This window comes from Hakea prostrata, chromosome 11 (genome assembly GCF_041222555.1).
Source record: "Hakea prostrata isolate BN-2017 chromosome 11, UWA_Hpros_2, whole genome shotgun sequence".
NCBI lineage: Eukaryota > Viridiplantae > Streptophyta > Magnoliopsida > Proteales > Proteaceae > Hakea > Hakea prostrata.
Window position 1 is genome coordinate 22,123,783 of NC_142610.1, and position 21,295 is coordinate 22,145,077.

General features: G+C 34.5%; 2 protein-coding genes across 3 annotated transcripts; both read right to left on the bottom strand.

The window, feature by feature from the left end:
• Positions 1-2,887: 2,887 nt before the first annotated feature.
• LOC149000897 (protein NRT1/ PTR FAMILY 4.6-like) lies at positions 2,888-7,743 on the bottom strand. Its single transcript, XM_089140199.1, has 5 exons — positions 7,594-7,743; positions 7,276-7,493; positions 5,270-5,710; positions 5,065-5,189; positions 2,888-4,024 (listed from the first exon to the last, which is right to left on the bottom strand). Exons 1-5 carry the CDS (start codon positions 7,679-7,681, stop codon positions 3,190-3,192), a joined length of 1,707 nt encoding a protein of 568 aa, XP_088996325.1. The 5' UTR covers positions 7,682-7,743; the 3' UTR covers positions 2,888-3,189.
• Positions 7,744-14,382: 6,639 nt separating this feature from the next.
• LOC149000898 (plant UBX domain-containing protein 7-like) lies at positions 14,383-19,773 on the bottom strand. 2 transcript variants are annotated; one of them, XM_089140410.1, is made up of 8 exons: positions 19,585-19,773; positions 17,850-18,044; positions 16,821-16,898; positions 16,652-16,720; positions 16,085-16,228; positions 15,787-15,889; positions 15,202-15,488; positions 14,383-14,825 (listed from the first exon to the last, which is right to left on the bottom strand). In XM_089140410.1, the coding sequence occupies exons 2-8, from the start codon at positions 18,033-18,035 to the stop codon at positions 14,637-14,639; spliced, it is 1,056 nt and encodes a 351-aa protein (XP_088996536.1). In that variant the 5' UTR covers positions 18,036-18,044; positions 19,585-19,773; the 3' UTR covers positions 14,383-14,636. The 2 variants fall into 2 exon arrangements, with proteins under 2 accessions (XP_088996536.1, XP_088996537.1); XM_089140411.1 differs by lacking the exon at positions 19,585-19,773 and having other exon boundaries at positions 17,850-18,344.
• Between the last annotated feature and the right edge of the window lie 1,522 nt (positions 19,774-21,295).

Below are 21,295 nucleotides of genomic sequence, written 5' to 3' on the forward strand. Positions count from 1 at the left end.
AACATGATTTCTCTCTCTCTTCTCTATTTTTGGATATCTTCCTTTACTATTTATTACATGCAATTAATAGATCCACTTTTGACTTCTAAAGAGAAAAACTAGTTAAGTCAAAAGAGAAAAACTAGTTACCTTTCCATATACCATATGGGCCAATTCAAATAATGGGTCATCCTCTACATGGAGGGAAACCCAACCCAACAAGGATTATCCTTGGACATTCTTAAATTGCTTCTCTTGTTTCCCCTTGCTTCTCTATCATGGCCAGAGATAGATTCACCTCCGCTTCACCCACAATCCTTTTTTTTTCAGGGTCAACTACCAGTTACCTCACCTAACACTTGGATATTGGATTTAGATGCAGCCGATCACATCGTCTTTAATCCCACTTTATTGCATTCATTAAATCCTACTATTTCTTATCATATATCTTTATCAGATGGTTCTGTTGTTCCTATTACTAGCTCATGTAGCATTTTCATTTCTAATGGTGTTTCTTTAGATAATGTTCTCTATGCACCTTATTTTCTTTATTGAAAATTCAAATTGTGATGTTATTTTTCTAAAAAAATTCTTGTTTTTTTCAGGACTGTCAATCGAAGAGGATTTTGGTGACAATTAGGCGCAATGATAATCTTTACTATCTTGTTGCAGCACCTCTTTCTCTGGTATCTACCACTAGCTCCCCTTCTTCGTTTGATCTTTGGCATTGGCACATGAGCCACCTTGGCACCCTTTCCCTACCACTTTAAATAATTTACGTGCTAGCATTATCTTCAATTGTACTCCTTTTTTTGTGTGTCTCCTATGGCAAAACACATTAAATTGCCATTTTCCTCTTGTAGTATATCTACCATTTCTTGTTTTGATTTAATTCAATTTAGATGTTTGGGGACCCTGTAAAATTAAGTCCCTCTCAGGTGCACATTTTTTCCTTAGAATAGGAGAGACTTATCACATAGCACATAGGTCTATCTTATGGGATCTAAATTTGATGTCCATTTTCTTATTATCTATTTTTTTTTCCAAGGCGAAATTCTATTTTCAAAAGTAAAATGGGAAGTTTGTTCATATCATGGCACATAATATTTCATTGCCCCCACTATTTCATATCTTGAACTATTGGGAATTCTCCACCAATCTAGTTGTGTTGACACTTTACAATAAAATGGGGTTATAGAACGTAAGTGTCGACATATCCAAAGTTGCCAGTGCTCTTTAGTTTTAATCAAACCTTCCTTTACATTTTGGGGTGAATGTGTCAAAACCGTTGCTTACTTAATTAAGTGAATACACATTACCATCTTGGATGGCCTCACTCCATTTGAAAAACTTTATCGTAGACCCCCCATCTTTAAGTCATTTGATAGTCTTTGGATGCTTATGCTTTGGGTGTAATACCAATATTTCTCCCAAATTTGATAAGCATACATCCCTTGGGGTTTTTATTGGGTATCCCTATAGACAAAAAGGCTAAAAGGTTTTGACCAGTTTCCACAAAATGTTTATATCATAAGGGATGTTTCTTTCTAAGAACCCATTTTTCCTTATGCCCTCCTAAACAATTCCACCATTTGACAACTTCGATCTTTTACCCTTACCTGTGTAAGATGTCCCAGAAGAGTCTCATGATACCTCACCTACACCACTTGTCAATCAATTACCTCCTTGCATGTTTATCTAATAAGAATGAACCTAAGAAGTTCACAGAGGCCATGAAACATCAAGAATGGCATCACACTATGAAGGATGAAATAGGGCCATGAAAAAACCTACCGGTTGTCATTTGGTATATAAGATTAAGTGTAAGGCTGATGGCACCATTAAACGATACAAAGTTCATTTGGTAGCAAAAGGCTACACTCAGGTTGAGGGAGTAGATTTTGCAAAAGCATTTGCTCTAGAGGCTAAGCTTGTGACTATACGGGTACTTTTAGCAATTTCCACTGCAAATGGATTACCAAGGGATGAGAAAAATTATCTTGTGTTTGATTGATAATTGGAAAAAAATTGTTAGATTTTATATAACAAAAAGAAAATGAAAGGTTAGATTTTTTTAAGAGAATAAACGAATTTTTGAAACAAATAAGGTTAAATTTCTTGGAATTTGGAATAAACGAATTTGGATTTAAAAATAACGGTTAGATCTTTCCATAGAAAACGAAAATACTTTCTATATATACTAGTGACTACCCTAGAAATGTGAACAAATTCCCCTCTATACAAAAATTGTTACCCATACATTCGAAAGTACTGTATAGCCCCATAATCGATCAGATTACAAGGGAGAAAACGATGTTAAAGGCTTCAGGCCAAGGAGAGTTTGGGCGGTGCTTATAGTCTTATCTTAACGATTTTTGCTCAAAAGTTCTTTCGATACTTCGATCTCAGGTTACAATTTATACTCATGACCCATGAATTCAAGCTGTCAACTATGATTACTTTTCACTACTCTTCTTGTAATTATATAGTTTCTTGTCATGAAAACTATGATTTTGAGGTCAACTTACCAGAGTAGTACTCCGAATTCAGGATTTATAATTAGATCAATTACAGAGGTGGACATGTAAATAGACACTTTCGTGACACTGATATTTTTTTGGTCCAGAGGAAAAATTATATTAGGAGGTTCTCTAGGGTAATTCTAGAGGAGTTAAAAAGACTGAGATAAAGAGAACTTATTTGAACCCTTTGCAAGATAACTAAGAAACCACCAGACGCAATTAGTCTCATGAGTCATGACCAACAATTGAAACCTATTAGCTGAGTTATTGGTTTATTTAGATCTAAATCCAAATTTGGATTTGATTTTAGAGCCCTAGAGTGTCTGGTCACTCATTCAAATTGGTAATCCATCAAGGTATATATACACCTACCTGCTTCACATTTTAATAACAATGCTTAGCATCCTGATTTAGGCAAGGAACCTACCTTAATTGAATTGAAGATAATTTAGGGACAAGAGTTTCCTTTTTTCTTCAAAATTCATATGAATTAGTGATGTACAATAATTATTCATTTAATCACTTCCTATGATAACCCGATCTCTCCTCACTACTCCTAACTAGTAACCCTCCCTTCCAAATAATTTCTTGGAAATAAGTTACATAATCAAGTGTACAGATAACAACTAATGTATACAAGTAGTTCAAGAAACCCAGGAGGCCATTATCAAATTGATTTTCAGGATATTCAATTTTCATCTTCCATATCAACAATAGTTTTTCTAGGCACATACATGGTAGCCCAAAACAAATAGTTCAAGAAACCCAGAAGGCCAAACACTGCAAGTAACCAATAGAAACGATCAAGATGATTCTGATTCAAACTCTTTCCTCCCAGCCACCCTTGTTCTCCTGGAGCATTTCCATACCTCGTGTACTTGTTAACCAGTTCTACAAGAGTAGAGCCCAACAAGGAAGCTAACCCAAGTATACACCAGAAGATTGCAGTTCCAAGAGATTTCATCCCTCTTGATGCTTCACTATTGAAGAACTCTAGCAAACCAACATAGGTGAACACATCTATGATAACAATGCCAAAGAATTGCAGCCCAAGCCACAATACAGACATTGGAACTTGAGTTCCTGAGTTGATTAGCCCATGCTCTTCTGCAATACTTTTCCTTTTCCTCTCCATCAGAGCAGCAGTAACACCTGATAGAGAAACTACTATGTATCCAACCGCGACCCGCTGCAGGTGAGTTATGCCAGTTTTGTGTCCTGTGATCTTGCTTGCAAGTGGCACAAATAATCGATCATAGAAGATCAAGATCAGTGCTTGTAAGAATATAGGGATAGTTACAAGAGACACTGGAGAGACGTTGATCTTCCCTAGCTTAGTGTTCATTGTGTTTCCTTGTTGAATTGTGAACGTCAAGAGCTGTGGTATGGGAATATAAGCAAGCAATGCACTAAGGAATATTGGGAGCATTCTGAAGACGATTTTAGTCTCTTCTACTTGGGTTACACTGCAAAGAGACCAATTCCCTTTCGGCCCTTCCAGAATTGCAGCTTTGTCAAGGAATCTGCAAAGAAAAAATAGTCAAAAATACCTTAAATAAGGAACAAATGCACGTTTGGTCTCGGTTATGTTGCTTATTTCTAATGCCAAAACTTCATTTGGGGTGTATCTAACTGTTTTTTATGTGCTAATGAAATAGACTGGTCTCTTTTTTATGTGCCGACAAAACAAGATTTTGGGAACACCATAAGCCTTGTTTCATTGATTTTTAATACACATTTGCTTTACTTCTTCATAGAAAAACTGACTCCAAATGAAACACCTCTTTCTAAAATTTTTTATCGAAGGCTCAAACGAAGAGAAAAGAATAAACGACTTCGACTCTCCATCATCTTCTGTATCCATCTCTGCCTCTAGTTTTGGATTAAGTTTACTAAATGACAATTTTTATGCCAAAAAAATATTCTTTAAATAAAGAAACATGAAAGAAAAATACATTTTAGTTGAAAAGCACTTGTGTTTCATGGTACAAGCAATACCAAATGCATGCAAGAAAAAAAAATTCGACTTCCAATAGTTCTTTTGATTTAGTAGTCAATAGATTAAGATCAAGTTTGGTATGCATTTTATAAGACTGATAATTCATTCTAAGAAGTCGTATATACCTTAAGTTGCGTTAGCTTAAGTCAATAACTTGAAAAACTGAATAGGACTTCTTCTTTTTTTTAATGAAATAATGAAGAAAGTTTTTCTCCACTCATAAAGAATCGTTAGATCACCATCAAATCTGGCCTTCAGAAACCTTACAGGGTTTTTAGCTATCTGAAGGAAATAAGATTCCTTTTAGTGGTGGTCCTTTTGAAATTAAGGGTGTGTTTGGTGCAATTCCTATAAATGCATTATTAATCAAGATTGGCTTGGTGGGTTGAGGACCACTTGGCATTTTTGGTGCCCTAGCTAAAAATGTATTGGGTCATTAAATATTGTGTTTCGTGCAATTCCTGTAAATGCATTATTGACCAAGATTGGCCTGGTGGGTTGAGGACCACTTGGCATTTTTGTGCCCTAGCTAAAAATGTATTGGGTCATTAAATATTCTCTGACCTTAGACTCTCTGTGTGTGGGAGTATTTCTCCTATAACCTCTTCATCAAGAGATCCTTGATATAATGATTCTGCTCCATTTTCTGGTAAGGGAAGATTTCTTTTCTTAATTGCAGACACAACAACCTGAAGGAAGAGAGAAGAAAATTAATCACTAATTAACAGTAAACACAAACAGATTAATAATAATCTTAATATATTCCTACCTGCAATATTCTGGTAAGAGGGCTGCCTGTTGGGATTTGATGGCGATAGAATTTAAAGCCAAATGCAAATACTATGATTCCAAGTAACATAACAGCTGAAGTTACAGAAAGACCTTCAACCCATCCTTTGCTGGTTTCAAGCCACACTATGATGATTAAACCCAGAACAGATCCTCCGAAAATGGAAATGTTTAACCAGTTGAAGTAGCTTGATTTACGGCGAGATTTGTTCATAACATCATCATCAAATTGGTCTGCACCAAATGGTGGTAGATTGGCTCTTAAACAACCTTCACCTAAGGCTATCATGTATAAGGCAATGTAGAGAACAGCAGCTTTGGAGCCATGGACTTGTTTGCAGTTGCTTTGTTGCCCAGAAGTGTCACATGCTGGTGGCCTTAGTGATGGAAAATATGCTTGTAGTGTAAGCAACACAAAACCCTGCAAGAAGAAAATTATACAAAACTTATGTAAGACTTCTGATTTTGTTCTGTGATTCTATTATCAGTTTCATTAGTTAAACCCTCTCCCATGCATGATCATCTGTGAATTCATTGGATACACATAGCTAGGGATGTATATATTACCTTATTCACATTATCTTGGTTCCGATGTGTCTTATATTAATCTGTAGGTTATTATCGGTATGTTTTTGTAATTAGGTTAAGCAGTTTTGATTCTATTACATGTGTGGGGATTAGAGTTTTCAATTTCCTTGCAAGATTCTTTAAAGTTCTTGATTAAAAAAAAAACGATTCTTTAAAGTTTGATGATATTTATTTATTTTTTTGATAACCTAGGTTGTTTTGGAGTTTTTTTTTTAATCATATTATATTCTAAGTGATCTACCAATACTCTCTCTGAAGTCCTATAAAAAAATTGAACATCAAGTTTGACTATGATGATGTATGAAAATTGCCGTTATGTATCAATAGAAATTAATGTATTCTACCCAAAAAAAAAATTAGAAAAATTGCATGAGCTGCTACCTTTTTCTCCGGAAAACTATTAAAAATAAATTAATAAATAATTAATTGTAATGGTTGATACAACCAAGTTGACATTTGACATGGAATTTTTCTTTATTTATAATCTCTTTTCTAACTTTTTTTGTAAACAAGATTTACATAAGTTAAAGAAAGATTGAAAACCCTAATTTTTTAGGTGATATGCAACCAAAAAAGATTTAAACCCCTAGACTTCTTTTTTTCTTGTATGGTTGGAATGGGGGATGTGCAACCAAGAAAGATCCAAAATCAAAGGAATATTTAATTCCTTTATCTAATAGATGAATATTAATATATCGTTGTCAACCAATATAGTCTGGGTAAAAAGAAAAGACAATCAATATAGTGAAGTCATGTTGGTCCCCAGGGCAAATTGTGAAGGTGAAGAAATCAGCTCATACTTGATAAACACAGGAGAACAATAAATTCTTCTCTGAAAGGGACACAGAAAAAGACACGTCCCTGTGACCCAGATCGAAAGCAGATTCAAATCATCTCTAGCTATGAATGTGTCAACTATCCTTAAGCCGAACAAGGATAGCGTGCCAAGTATCAATTAGATAATCTCATACCATTGGATGATTTAAGTTTTCAAATTTAACTTTAAATCTTAGCTTAATTCCACTCCCTTGTGAGTTGTGACTTTAGGCAATATAGATCCCATATCTGCCAAAAGTAATGCTTAATTAAAGTTCTTCTATAAAGTAATAAAACATCAAGAGAATTTGCGTCTCTTGTAAGAAAGGTTGGTGCTTTAATTTCTCGTTCACACTTTGATTCATTGGGCTCTATATTTTGATATAACTGTAGATCAAGCAGGTGATCACTGAGGTAGAGTTTATCCATTGAAGAGAGAAACAAGCAGAACCACTCTCATATACTCTGATGAGCAAAGATGGAATTCATTCGATCTCTTATAGATTCTCTATCTATAAGCCTAAGAAGGATCTAACTATTCTCTACCTTTAGCAATCCACACCGAGAGAGAGAGAGACTTACAAGAAAAACTAGGGGAGCAAAAAGAAGTAAAGTTTTGAATCTGGTGATGTAAGAGTCTGAGATGAAGCCACCAAGCAAGGCAAACGCGCAGGTAGCACCAAAGAAGTTGGTCACAGTGGTGGCAGCAGTGGCAACATCCATATGCATGGTACCTCGAAGATATATCACCAAGTTTAGAAACGTTGGTGCATAAGACATGTTCGTCATCACCACCATGACTTCAATAGTATGAAAGTAACAAGAAGCCAAATCAGTCATCTCATATATATCTTAGATTTTGAAAAATCTGATCTGGGTTCAGATTAGGGTTTCACTTACAGCATATGAAGAAAGCAGCTTTGGCTCCACCATGCCTCTTTTTGTTGATTGGGTTTCCCTTCCAATCCATGTAAACCTGAACAGCCATTGTTGTTAGTGCTGGAGATGCTATCAAGCTTATGTCTCTAAACCCTAGGTGTTCAATCTTTATATTTATAGCCCTAGTGGGAAGACATGTTTGTCTTTTTAATTGTTAGATTCATTGAATATTAATTAATGATAAAGTCATACACTTAGTAGTTGGCACTTGATAGTCAAAGAAGATATGCAATGATTTTCTCTCTTTTTTTTTTGGGACAACATCAAAGAAATCTCATGAGGATAATATCATCTCAAAATCAAAGTCCATACCAAACCTATGAACTGTCCAATTGAAAATCGCCTTAGGTATAGATTGGACTTCTCTGCTCGAAGAAAGGGGAACAAACAATAAAAACAACATAGAAAAAGCATTGAACTAGAACATCTAGGTTTCTGTTTTACATAGTTGAAGATCTTTTCAAGTCTTTAGGCAAACCCCACATACCCATAAGGGGACCGAACTCATATATGGAAGATCTCTTTCATATATCTGGTTTTTTAGGAAGAAAGGGAGTTTTGGATATCTCAGATTGACATTGTCCACCTATATCTACTGTTTGAAATAGTTTTACTCTATTTTGGAAATTTTAACCTAAGTAGTTTTTTGAATGACAACGGCTAGTTACTATATGAATTGTGCTTATCTTGGTCTTGAATTAATATTATGTTAATGACTGGTAGAATTATAATTAATTTAAATTAATGGAGTCAAGTCCAAGTTTTGCACTACCCAAAAGAAAAGAGCCTCAGTTTTGCATTCTGTAAAAATGGGATCATACTGAAACAATATGAATTAAGTTCTCATTAATTGAATCGGGTCTGGATGAAGATCTGATTGATCAAGACCCAAGATCTTAAGAAAACCTAAATTAATATTGAAATTGATATGAGATAATAATTAATACAGAACAATTTAATTAAAGAGTTAATTATAATTTTTTTTTTCTTTATTCGAATGATAAGTTTGTTCCCCAACAACAATAATTTCTTTCATCATGGAGTAAAAGAGAATCATGGCTTGCAAGTCTTTTTCAATTTGGATAAAAAACCTTAACTTTACTTTAAAATAAATATTTGAAGTAAAATAAGAGACAATCAAAAGAATGGTATGATTACTTATTATTCAAGCCACTTCATGACAATGAGTTGCACACACTGATTAAATATATCCTACTTGTAAGATATGTTACACATGCACGAATTTTCATAATCAATTTATTGTCGGATCAAGATCTCAATCAGATTCGTACGCAGTTATTCAATAATTACTTTCAAATCAAGATCTAAGTAAAAAAATTTAGTGGAAGAACTGAAAATGCATTGCATGCATAAGATGAAATGATATTCACTTAAGGACTCGTTTGATAACCCATCAAAAAGCAGTTTCTGGTGTTTCTTGCTTCGAGAAATCAAAAACTTGGCTGAAAACCATTTCATTTCGCATAATTTTTGCAACATAAATTGAAATTTATGAAAAAATTTGCCTGGAGAAATACTTTAGATGCAACAACGTATTGTTGTTGTGTCCGTTTCTCAAAACATATCAGGATTCGCTTGATAATTCCTGATTTTCTCCTACATGTTTTTCAAATTCAATCTTTCTAAACCTTAGTTTGATAAAGCTTTGGCTAGCATGAACATATTGTTCTTTCCAAATTCTCTGTAAATTTCAATGAAATAATCTACCATATAATCATATGGGTATTCAACCTTGTATTCATAATTTTCATGATAGTAGTTGGGTCCTACTAAGGATATGAAAGGGTGGAAGAATCTATGAGAAGGACCACTTCATGACTTCATGACTTCATGACTTGATGAAAGAAAAAAACTTCCCCTTCTTGAAAACGTTGCTAAAAGTCAATTCTTTTTTCTATTAAAAACATGATTGTCTGAGCTGCTGGCATAGTATTTATTGGTTGCCATTCTTAGTGAAAAAGTCACGGATTCTATAGTTCTTGTAGTATATATAATGGTCCCTATTTCTCTAATATAAAAACTATGAATTTCAAAAAAGAAAAAGAAAATACAATATTGTATTGTTTTTATTAAAAGTCAAAACAGATTATATAAATTATTTTTCAATGATAAAATGATGAAAGGATTTTTAATAAGTAATTTCATGTTTGGGACAGGAGTTTATGTAGAGTATACAAAATTGAGTAATCCATCAAATTAAGCAGCTACATGGCCATTTGGAACGTTTTGAAAAACCTTTTTTATCCTTGCTTTAAAAAAATTCAAAAGCAAACAGAAGTGTATTATATTAATGTTACCATCACTTCTTATTCACTCTACTTTGGCCTCAATTTATAATTATCTCATGATTTGGTCTTCAAAATCATTTCATTATCGGTTGATCAGATCTTAACAAGACTAATTGGTAACTAGTTGGTCGCTTGAAGGTTATAGTTGAACAGCCTGAACAAGAGAATTGCACAAGAGGAGTGAGTGAGAGAGAGAGAGAGAGAGAGAGATTCAAAATAAAGTCAGACAAAAGAAAAAGAGGATGAGATAGAACAGAAACCTTAATTTAGGCCAGGGTTTAGGAGAAGCAGTTTCTTGAAGTTCTTCTATATTTCTATGCCACAACATGTGCTTTCCTATTAAATTTTACTTTCTTGGTGATGAATTGCTTTTTATTTCCATTTAAAAATGAATATTGAAGTGTACCGAAGAATAATTTCATTAACCAAAGCCCCAAGAAAGGGAAGAAGAATGTACAAGAAAGGAGAGAAAAAAATACAAAGGGAGAGGAGAGAATTACAAAGGGAGAAGAGAAAGATGGGGGAGACCCCAAAAAATAACAATAGACCTATTTTTAGGAGTATCCAAAGCTGAGGGATGGGGGATAGATTGCAGTTGACTAAAGATCTCAAAACGGAAGGCCTTCCAAATCAAGTCAATGGACCTAGATTTGGATGTCCATCTCTTGAATAGATTCTACTCCCATCAGATGTGAGAGAACAAAGCACTAAACACCAGTTTGCCTACCAAATCATAAATAGATATGCCTGCAAAATGCCTTAAAAACCAAGCCCAATCGCAAGGAAAACCAAAGGGGTGCCAAGAGTAGGGCCAAATGGAGGAGATGGCTCTCAACCACAAGGAGTAGGAGAAAGGGCAAGAGAAGAAAAGATGATTCACATCTTTAGGGCTTTTCCAACAAATGATGCAGTTTGGGTTGACATTAAGATGTCTTTGGTTAAGAAAGGTCAGGGTAGGTAGGGAGGCAAAGGTTGAAGGCTTTCCATGATGTAAAAGAGTGACAAGGAATATAGTTTTTGAACTAGACAAGGGGGGACTAATCCACAAGAAGTGGGGGTTGGGGGTATTAAGGTTCCAAGTCGAAGCCGAGGACAAAGAAGCCGTGGGAGAGGGAGACTAAATGATATGGTCACGAGGAAGGGAGAAGGGGCGGGGGGGAGAGGTTGGGTCAAACTTCAATGTGACTCAAAGAGGGAGAGGGAGGATTCCAGGAATTACAGAAGATAAAAATCGTAGGAGGGTGAGTTTAGGGATATGAAGGCATAGACTTGGACGTTAGTACCCATGAGGTTGTAGAGGACTCCCAAGGATGCGAGGTGTCCAACCAAAAAATGGGTGGGGGACCCGTTAGTGGCATGGATAGTAATGGCAGGAAGAGTAAAGGGTCTGAGAAGGAAGACCTTCCTCCAGACCCACGAGGGGAAAATGTTGATATGAGTTGTTAGCACAATATACTAATATTTGTGTTTTTTTTATTCATTTTTTCGTGATGGTCCTCTCAACATATTATGTACCATTTTACCTCAACTCATAGATGGAGAAGCCGTGTTGCTTGAGTATCCTCTCATCTCTTTAAGATATTAAGAAATGAATAAAATTTACAACCAACTAGGACTAAGGTGAATGGCCATAAACAAGTAATTAAGACGAGTTAAACACAAGTCATTTATCAATTTTACATGGTACCTTTTTGGTAAAAATTTTATATGCTACCTATACCAACTAGGCTAGTTTCTTTAAGATTTACAACCCATGGGATATTATATATACTAATAAAATATTTTCAACTCTCATAGTCACAAAAAAAAAAAAAACCCAAATAAGTCTTTAGAAAAAAAAAATTTCGTGAAGTCAACCAAGGGGTACTTGTCCTTAAAGATTTTTAGAATTTTACATATCCTTACTATGACCTACTAGTTTTGAAAATCATCCATACGATTTTGAATGTAACTCATGATATCTTTGGGAAATCCATTTTACATTGATTAGTATCTCTTCTATTCATTTAATAAGTTATCTTTCTCTTGTAAAGTAATAATGTTAGGATTTAGATCTATTAGCCTAAATTGCACACGAAAGAGATTTGATGTTAGGATGTTGTCGTTGTTGTGAAGTAATAAGAACTTTGATCGTTGAATATTAGAACATAATTCAGAATCATAGCTAGGAATTGAGTTAGAAGATGAATCCATATCGTATTTTGGAAAATGAACCCCGAATGTTGAGATTGCAAAATATCGCCGATTTTTTGCGATATATCCCTGAAAATAGTGATATTTTCGGCAATACATACTTGAATTCGCCAAATTTCGTGCAAATTATCCAACTAATTTTTGAGATTTTCTCTCTACTCTCCCAAACCTTCTCTCTCCTACTTCTTGGCATTTTTGTCATATTTTTGTTCGATCTTCGACATAAAATTGTAAGTCTCGCTTCATTATTTAAGGGTATAGTATTATTTGTGACGATCAATGTGTTTTGTGGAGTTTCTCATCTGAGATGTTACTATTATTCTCCAAAATGTCTTTTTTTTTTTTTTTTTTTTTTCCAAAATGCATGCCATAATGTTGTTGAATGGATATGAAAGTAATATATGTTGAACATAATAGGGATCTACAAACTCATGGAGTAAAAAAAGAAAATTTTGGCTAAATAATTTATTTATTTATTTTCAAACGTCAAAAATTGTATTTTTCTACATTGTAAATGCTTACTTAGAAATGAAAAATGATATTTTATTTCTTTTATTGATTGATAAATCTCAGACCATATAGGTGTATTATTGTCATCCAGGAATGAAGCATTGGTGGTGTCTTAGAAATTTTACCAAATGATATTTGTGTAAAAATACCCCCAAAAAATCATTGTCAGCTTAGTATTTGGGCCCACACAAAAACAGTGGTGGCCCTCTCATGTCCAGTTTCAACCTTTTTTCTTTTTTGAATGAGATGTCTAGTCTCATTTAACTGGGCCTAAATACAGGATTTATATCCTTCACCATTAAACTTCAAATTTAATTTCTTTCAAAGAAATAAAATTTCTATTATATGATGAATTCCATGCTTCATGGCTATCTAACCTGTGGATGTTGCCAATGATGGGTTAGTAAAGCGGTTAAAGGCCCAACCTCCCTAGGGGAAGTCTTGGGTTTGCACCCATTCGGTGGCATTAATTATATAAAAACTCCCTTGAGGATGTAATCGTAGTGCGCACAAACTGGCCCGGATGAACCTCATATCAAAAAAAAAAAAAAAAAAAAAAAAACTGTGGATGCTGATGATAATGCAAGTTAATACATGATTCTCTTTTGAAAGAAGCTTCACTAATAGGGGTAGGTTTTTTCAAAAGGGATTTCGTGCATTCAGGCGTTTCAATAATTATCATGCTTCATGTAAAACAATACATGAAACTATTCTCATTATTATAAATAGTTTTAGATTAAAAGTTCTATTTTTCTGTTAAAAAATAATTTTTTTTTTTTTAACATGGTTTTATTATGATTTTATCATTCAAAATATTTATAAATTTGAATTATACTAAGCAAAATATGAGTTGTTTGATAACAAAATGTGAACATAAGATATCTATTAAAGGTAATTGTGCAATTAATGGATGAAATGCATTTATATAATAAACAAATATCCAATTTACCAAAAAAAAATTTATACAAGCAGGTGAAATTTTGAGGCTTGATCCGGAGAACATTTCGACCCAAACAAACTAGAGAACCATGAGTTAAAATTCTACCCAAAAAAAATAATAAGTTAAGAGTTTTTTTTTCCTACTGCTTATTAGTCATAAATCTACCATGCGAAGGCTTTTATATAAGTAGAGCTTGGAGGGATAATTTTTTTATTCAAACTAAAACTCTAATTTATCAACTATTGTGTCAAATAACAACAATAATAAACATTGCCCAACTAAATGGGATCGGCTATATGAATTCTTGCCTTCCAATCAGTTTTAATGTCGGCAACAAGGATTCTTGCCTTTCTATCAATTATGAGGAGACTATAAGGATTATTGCATTCCAATCAATTATTGTGCCAAAACTTGCCCCCCAAAAACACACCATTTATTGTTATGCATAATTTTTTTAACACCATAAATAAATAACATCTCTTGAATCAGCTCGTTCATATGTGAAACTCCTAGATTCCTGTACTAATGTGCATTGAGAGTCAAAAGCATTTGCCCTTATTTAATCATCTACGGTAGCATAATGTCTAGTTCACAATCTCATCATCTAAGATGGTACAATCAATACTCGATAAGAAGAAATATAACCTAATTGCCAATGGTGGGTTAGTAAAGTGGTTAAAGGCCCAACCTCCCACGGAAGATCTTGGGTTCACACCCATTTGGTGGCATTAATATTCTCATTCACATCCCAGTATATAAGAAGCTCTTAATCCAATATATATATATATTTACAATCGAGAAAAAAAGATTTGGACTCGGTGGATATTCAACAATCGAGAAAATATTTACACCAACCAAGGAGAGCGTAAATATTTACACCAACCAAAAACAACCGAAAAAATCAAATGTAAGATCCAAACACTCAACCTCTTCGTCAAGAGCAAGAACACAAAAAAGGACAAATGAGTAACTAATGAGCTTTCCCTGCAGTTTTAGCATCAAAAGACAAAAAGCTCTGAGTTCCCAATTACAAAAATGATCCTTTCTTCTCTTTATTTTTGATAAATATACCTTTCTAATTCCCAATTAACTGAGATCATTGAGTATGCAAGGCCAGCCTCCTCGAAGGTTAGCATGCTCTCGTAATCCAAAGTCTCTGTAGCTCCTGCTTTTGCTTGTGTTAACTGAAGTGGGCGAGTCTTTGCTTCTTCGAGCTGAGAGTAGCAAAAGGACCACAACAACTGAAAGAAGCAAACAATGTAAGCATGAAACAAACAAATGCAAGTCATGATAATACACTTCAATTCTTTGAGAAACCAAATATGACAGTGATCATAAAAAATCTGATGCCTCGTCTATGGAAGTTCCTGATTTTCTCTCTCATTTGTCATTCACCTTCTGATGAATGCAGCAGATCATAAGATCATAGATGTATGATATGACATTTTAGCAATCAAATGCAAACCGTTAGCACAGATTGCATCCAAAGCTTAGACAGCAAAAGGAAACCTATGGTTAAGGATGGATAGAATATCCTCAGATTTTCCAGCCAAGGCTGTGCCATATTTTTAGGACTGAAGTATCACATGGGGAGAAGACACTTTCTGAAATATGTACCTTTATTGGGTCCTTCAAAAGGAAGTTTCTCAGAAGTCTACGACCCTTAGGAAGCTGAATTCCAACCCGGCAAAGGAGACTTCTGTCACCTTTGGGTTCTTCAGGAAGAGATGGATATGTAAACTTCTTGGTAGAGCAGGTCTCAGCTTCCTTCTCCACACTGGCATCATTTGCTGCATTAGTAGAGCTAAGGTTGACAGACTCTATTTTGCTTTCCAAAGAAGCAGCCAGTGCTAGCAGGAATTCTTCAGTTTCCTCATTAACATCATTTGTGGCTGATGGAGCAACTAAAGGAAGATGCAAAGAAAAATGAATAGAAGTTCTCAAAGGACTTAAAAAGGAAAAAAGAAGAACACTCCTTGTGCTATGAAAGACGAAATATTTATCAAAAGAACATTAATGCATATTAGGAATTCTGGCAACTTCCAAGATTTCTTAACAGGATCAAAGAAATAATTTCTAAGTAGTTGTTAGAGCAACCAAACTTATGCTGCATAGTTTTCAGTATTAATTTTAACCAATGGCTGCAGGCACCAAGAAAATTACAACACCAATCAATTGCTGACTTAGCCATATGACTCGTACCTTGTGCCTTGTGGGTGGAAACCTGGGGACTCTCCCGTGGACATTTATGAGGATGAACCATGTGGTGGTTCTTGGGGCCACTATCCATGAATGACTCGAGAACCTACACAAAGAACAAGATAAAATTTAGAACTAGAGAAGAATAAAGACCATCTCAGAACCCAACTAATTGAAAATAAAATTAGAATCAATTTCTGATAATTGTGAATTAGAGATTACAAGTAATCTTGCATAAGTCAAGGTGTCTAGTATAATTAAATACTTCCTGATAATCAGAAATTATGCAAATCATACCTACCTCCAACAAATGGTCTGGATGGACCATTCCATTCCGCGACCACATTTTTTGTCCTGTGATGGGATCAATAACCAGAATCACAGGAATGGAGTCTAATTTGTAGTAAGTGCAGACTCTCTTGCCTTGAGGGGTATCATCATATTCCTATATTAATAGAATAATCATGAAATCAAATAATGCAGGTAAAAGATAAGTGTATGCATTAAAAATGCAAACAAACTTTTCAATTATAGTCTTATACCTGTGAGAGTATTCCAAGGATAACAAATGCAAAGTTGGATATAAGGAATTATTAAATTTATCCAAAAAGACGAGAGGAAGTGCAATGTGTTTATGGTGTCTGCCTGTGAATGTGATCAAACTTGATTTAAAAATATCAATCATTCTAATACATATGTGTTCTGCTACGTAACAGAATTGAACAACTCCACAAACTCAATGTAATAAACTTAATAATAGGCGTATCTGCTTTCATGTCCTTAAATTAGTTTATAAAATCCAAAACAGGACTCAGGAGCAAAACAAAGAAACCAAGAAAAGGAGGGCGGGTGGAAGTATAGCACAAACCTGCCAGAAAATAAAGTTAGCCCATATAGTCTGAGCTACGGCTTCATTTGACCATGTGTCCCGATTCAGCTTCACATAGCAATACATTTCCAAAGCCAATTTCAAACTCTGAGCACATAAAGAGCTAAAAAAATCAATAGAAACACTGAATGGTTTTAAAAGAGGATACCATGTGCGAACTGAACTCCTTGGTGGATTGCAAGTTTACCACGAGCCACTTGTCTTGGTCAGAAGCTGTAACTTTTGCCTACAATTGTAGATAGTAATACAATTACCCACTGCAAAGCCATGTCCAACCAGATCCGCAGCCAAAATATAAAAAAGCCAAAGAGAATGAAGTGTATCTCATTATCCTAACTTTTTTGTGTGAGAGGAAAAACTGAGAACTTTACATAGCAATGCTTCTTTCCACAGAGTAACCATGAAACATCACTAATCATTTCAGCTCAAACTATTCAGGAATATTCCAAAGATGCACTTAGTCCATCCACTCATTTGCAAAATTTCAGCTCAAAGGGCATTTGGTAACGCTTCTGCTCTGAGACACAGGTTTTTCACCCAAGACTTGAGCCATTAAAAGGGGAAGGAAAATGTATTCCAAAACTGTTTTTAGAGGCATAGGCAGAGCTGGAAGACAATGGAGAGCTGCAGGTTTTCAATCTCTTTTCTACTTTGTTTGAGCCTTTAATAGAAATTTTTGAGAGCAGGCCTTTTATTTGGAGTCTGCCTTTTCACTGGAGGGTTGGGGGGGGGGGGGAGAGAGAGAGAGAAGTTTCAAAAATCAATAAAACAAGGTTTTTGGTATTTCCAACATCTTTTTCTGGCACAAAAAGAGGCTGGTCTGTTCAATTGGCATATAAACACACCAGTATACAACCAAACAAAAGGTTACATTTTACTGTTTCACTAGCCCAGAAGAACACCAAAGACAAAGAACAGAAACATTACCAAGAAATCTACAGCAGATGAAACATACTGATTTGGTGCTATGGAACTTTTGATTTTGTTGTCAATTATACAATGGTGAGCCATAAGATGCATAGGACTTCTTTATCCTATCATTGGATGCTAATGGATACTTCAAACTTGCTTGCAGGAAAGTATCAACTAAATAGAAACTAGAAGCAGAAACTACCAAGAAGATCAAAGATATCGACAGAATATAAACTTCAACAAGGATTAAGAAAAACAATTATACCTTCGCAAAAGGTCCACGGAACCTCAAGGCAAAAGGAGGACGATATAATGAAGAAAGATTATGCTGAGAATTCTTTGTCGAGGATCCAGCCTCCTGATCTGATTCCCAAATATCAGGATGTTTCCTCTCTTGAAAGAAATTATCTAATGCAACCAACATAGGTAATTCTTGCAATGGATACCCCATCCTTAAATTCTGGTACACAACACAAGTTGTGAGTATTCTAAAATGTGTGAGGGTGAAAAGAAATGTCAAAGGCAATATAAATTTATAATTCAAAAGACAGATCTCGCGTCATCCTCATATGTACATGCAGAAGCCATCAATCTAATTTCACTGACAAACAATCACGAACACCATTCCTAGCCGTCTACTTTCAGTCATATTTTCAGATGTATCAATTTCTTCTCTGTTACTTCAAAACCTTGAGGTTGTACAGCTCATGGTACTAAATCTTGGTCAAAACTAAACGAAGTCTCTGAGTTGTCATCATTCCAGATCTGGATGGTTGGAAATGAAACTAAGGGTTGAGGTTTCAATGGAGGCCAAGATCAAAACATGAAACCTAGAAAAGAGATCCAGCATGATAAGGTTTCGGGCCTGTCTGATACCAGGTTCAAAACTGATATCTTAATCCTCGATACATCAAGAAGTGATCAGGAGAAAACATGGCCATTGGTGTTGGACATAGCTGAATTTGCTTATAATAGCTCCATCAGTCGCACCACCAGAAGACACCTTTTGAACTTGTTCTTGGACAGCAACTCATTAATCTTGTCCCATTGCCTAGAAAGCTATTTTGTAGCTAGCCTAGATACTCAATTTGTAGGACCATTACACCTTAAACCCATGGGATCAAAGGTTCATAACCAGTACAATCCAACCCTGGGCTTATTCATAAACTTAACAATTGATTTTCAAAAATTTAATAATTGATTTACATCCTTAATGCAAGTATAATTCATGATTTGATTGAAAGCTCCATAAATCATCATCAAGTGGGTCCTGGTTATTAGGCGACTACAAATCATAATTGATTCACCCTCAATGAACATCATTGTGGGTCTCGGTTATAAATCAGAGAATATTGAGAATCATCAGGCACTTGCTGAGAAAATTAAAATACCAATGCCAACAATCGTTCAATATGTCATTCTTTTCCTTAAAAGAAAATAAAGATTAAATTATATATAAAATGCAATACCAAAACAAAGTTTGTCCAAGCTTAAAGAACCAAGAACCATACTTTGTATATGCTTTGAAGTTTGAAATCAAGCTTTGACAGATGCATTTGGGACGAGAATTGCAAAAAAATCATGGAAAAAGGGGAAAATATATGAAGAATTTTATGATTCAACAAAATTGTAGCAGAGTTGATCTCCTCAACAAACAATTTTACAATCAAATAAGCCACAAAATGGCTGAAAATTTGAACACCCATGCATCAAGTGCAGAACATATCAATGTTCTACTCTGTACAATTTTACGCACAAAGAAACGGATAAAACAATAGGGGACGCGTACATTAACACCCAAAAAGAAAAATAGCCAAAGAACACTAAAAGAAAGAAAACCACCGGGAATATCTGCTGCTCAAGAGTGAAAACCACCGGGAATCCGTTCTTCTCATCAACTTCTAATATATTAGTTATGGGTTATACCCTAGTACAACCGGAAGTGCTCAAAAGAACATGCATCTACCTGACGAAATCTCTGAACAAGGGTCTGTTCTTACCTGAGATTAAGCGAGCGAGAGCAAGAGAGCCTAGCAAACTCAGTTGGAGACGAGAAACTATCTTCCGATCCCAAACCAAACGAAACCTATGAACGTCTCCTTTTGAAAAATGCAGAATAGGGATTGAGAGAGAGAGAAGCAAGAGATCCAGAGGGATTGCGAAAGAGATAGCGAGAGAGATAGCGAGAGAATGAGGGAATGAGTTCTTTTTCGACTCTTTGTATTCCGAAAACTGAAAAAAAAAGGCGCGGCGTTGGACTCGCAAATATCAGTTGCTAACAATTTCACAGCTGATTAAACACTAACCGCTACACTCAAAAAAAAAAAAAAAAAAAAAAAAAAAAAAAAAAAAAAAAAAAAAAAAAAAAAAAAAAAAAAAAAAAAAAAAAAAAAAAATATATATATATATATATATAATTAAGACTCATAAAAATTATATCCAACCCAAGAAGAGTTTGATATAGATTGCAATTTCTATAAAACCCTAGTCAGTATTTGATGTAATCTAAATCTAAAATATATATAAATTCAAATATTGTAACCCAAGCAATCTAGAAAATTACAACTGCAAGAGTCCAAGAATCCAGGTTCGACATATAGCTTCGTCTTGCCAAGGCGACATATTGCGATTTGTTCGGGCGACATTTGGAAGGATGCCGATAAAAAATCAACCCCCAATTTCAAGGATATTTGGGCTCATTTTTAGTCTGAATTTTGTTGTGTAGTCTAATTTGATGTCAATAGACACATTAGGAGTGTTATTTTGACTTTAAATATCACTTAAACTAATATTCTTGATCGACACATGTTCGGCTAAATGTGGGTGAAATAGGAAGTTTGGAAAACCCGCAAATTTGTATGAAATCCTGCTTGGCGATACAAATAGTGGCGGACCCAAGATGCAATAGTGGGGGGCGGCCGAAGAACGAAGGCCAGATAACCTTCCCATTTGGGGTCCCACCTCTAAACTATTTTATTAAATTAAATAATAAACCTACATATATTTTGTGGAGCCCACATATATTTGAAAAAAAAAGATAAATTATTTATAATGATATTTTTTTTTGGGACAAAATATAGGTAAAATTAAAGCAACAATATAAAAAAAAAATGCACAAGACTTAACCTTAAAAAGTTAAATGCAAACCAAAAATTTCTTTGATAGGAGATGTAAACTAAAATTTTTCTTTAGGTAAGAGATGCAAATTAATGGTAGTTAGTTACCTACTAACTATAGACATTTTATTCATAATACAAAATCAAATAACAAAAGTTGCATAATAAATAAAGAAACATAGAATATAAAATCAAATAAAAAGAATAACGAAAAAAGAAAAGAGAAACAATAAATAATTTGAGAAAGAGACCTAATTGTGGAGTAGATTTTTTTCCAAATTTTCTTAAGCCATGCTTATAGAAAGGAAAGAGAATAAATAGGAAAAAAAGAGGATAGAGGAGAGGGGAGATAGGAGAATAGATTGGGATTGAAGAGTTAGTTTTTATTATAAATAACATTTTGATTTTGAATATTTAATAAGACTTTTTTTCAAAAATTTCCTTTAACCCACGTTTATAGAAACAAAAGAGAATAAATAGGAAAAAAAGATGAGAGAGAAAAGATGGGAGAATAAATAGGGATTGATGAATTAGTTTTTTATTAGAAATGACATTTATACCCATCATTTTACCTTTAAAAAATTGTTCACAATAT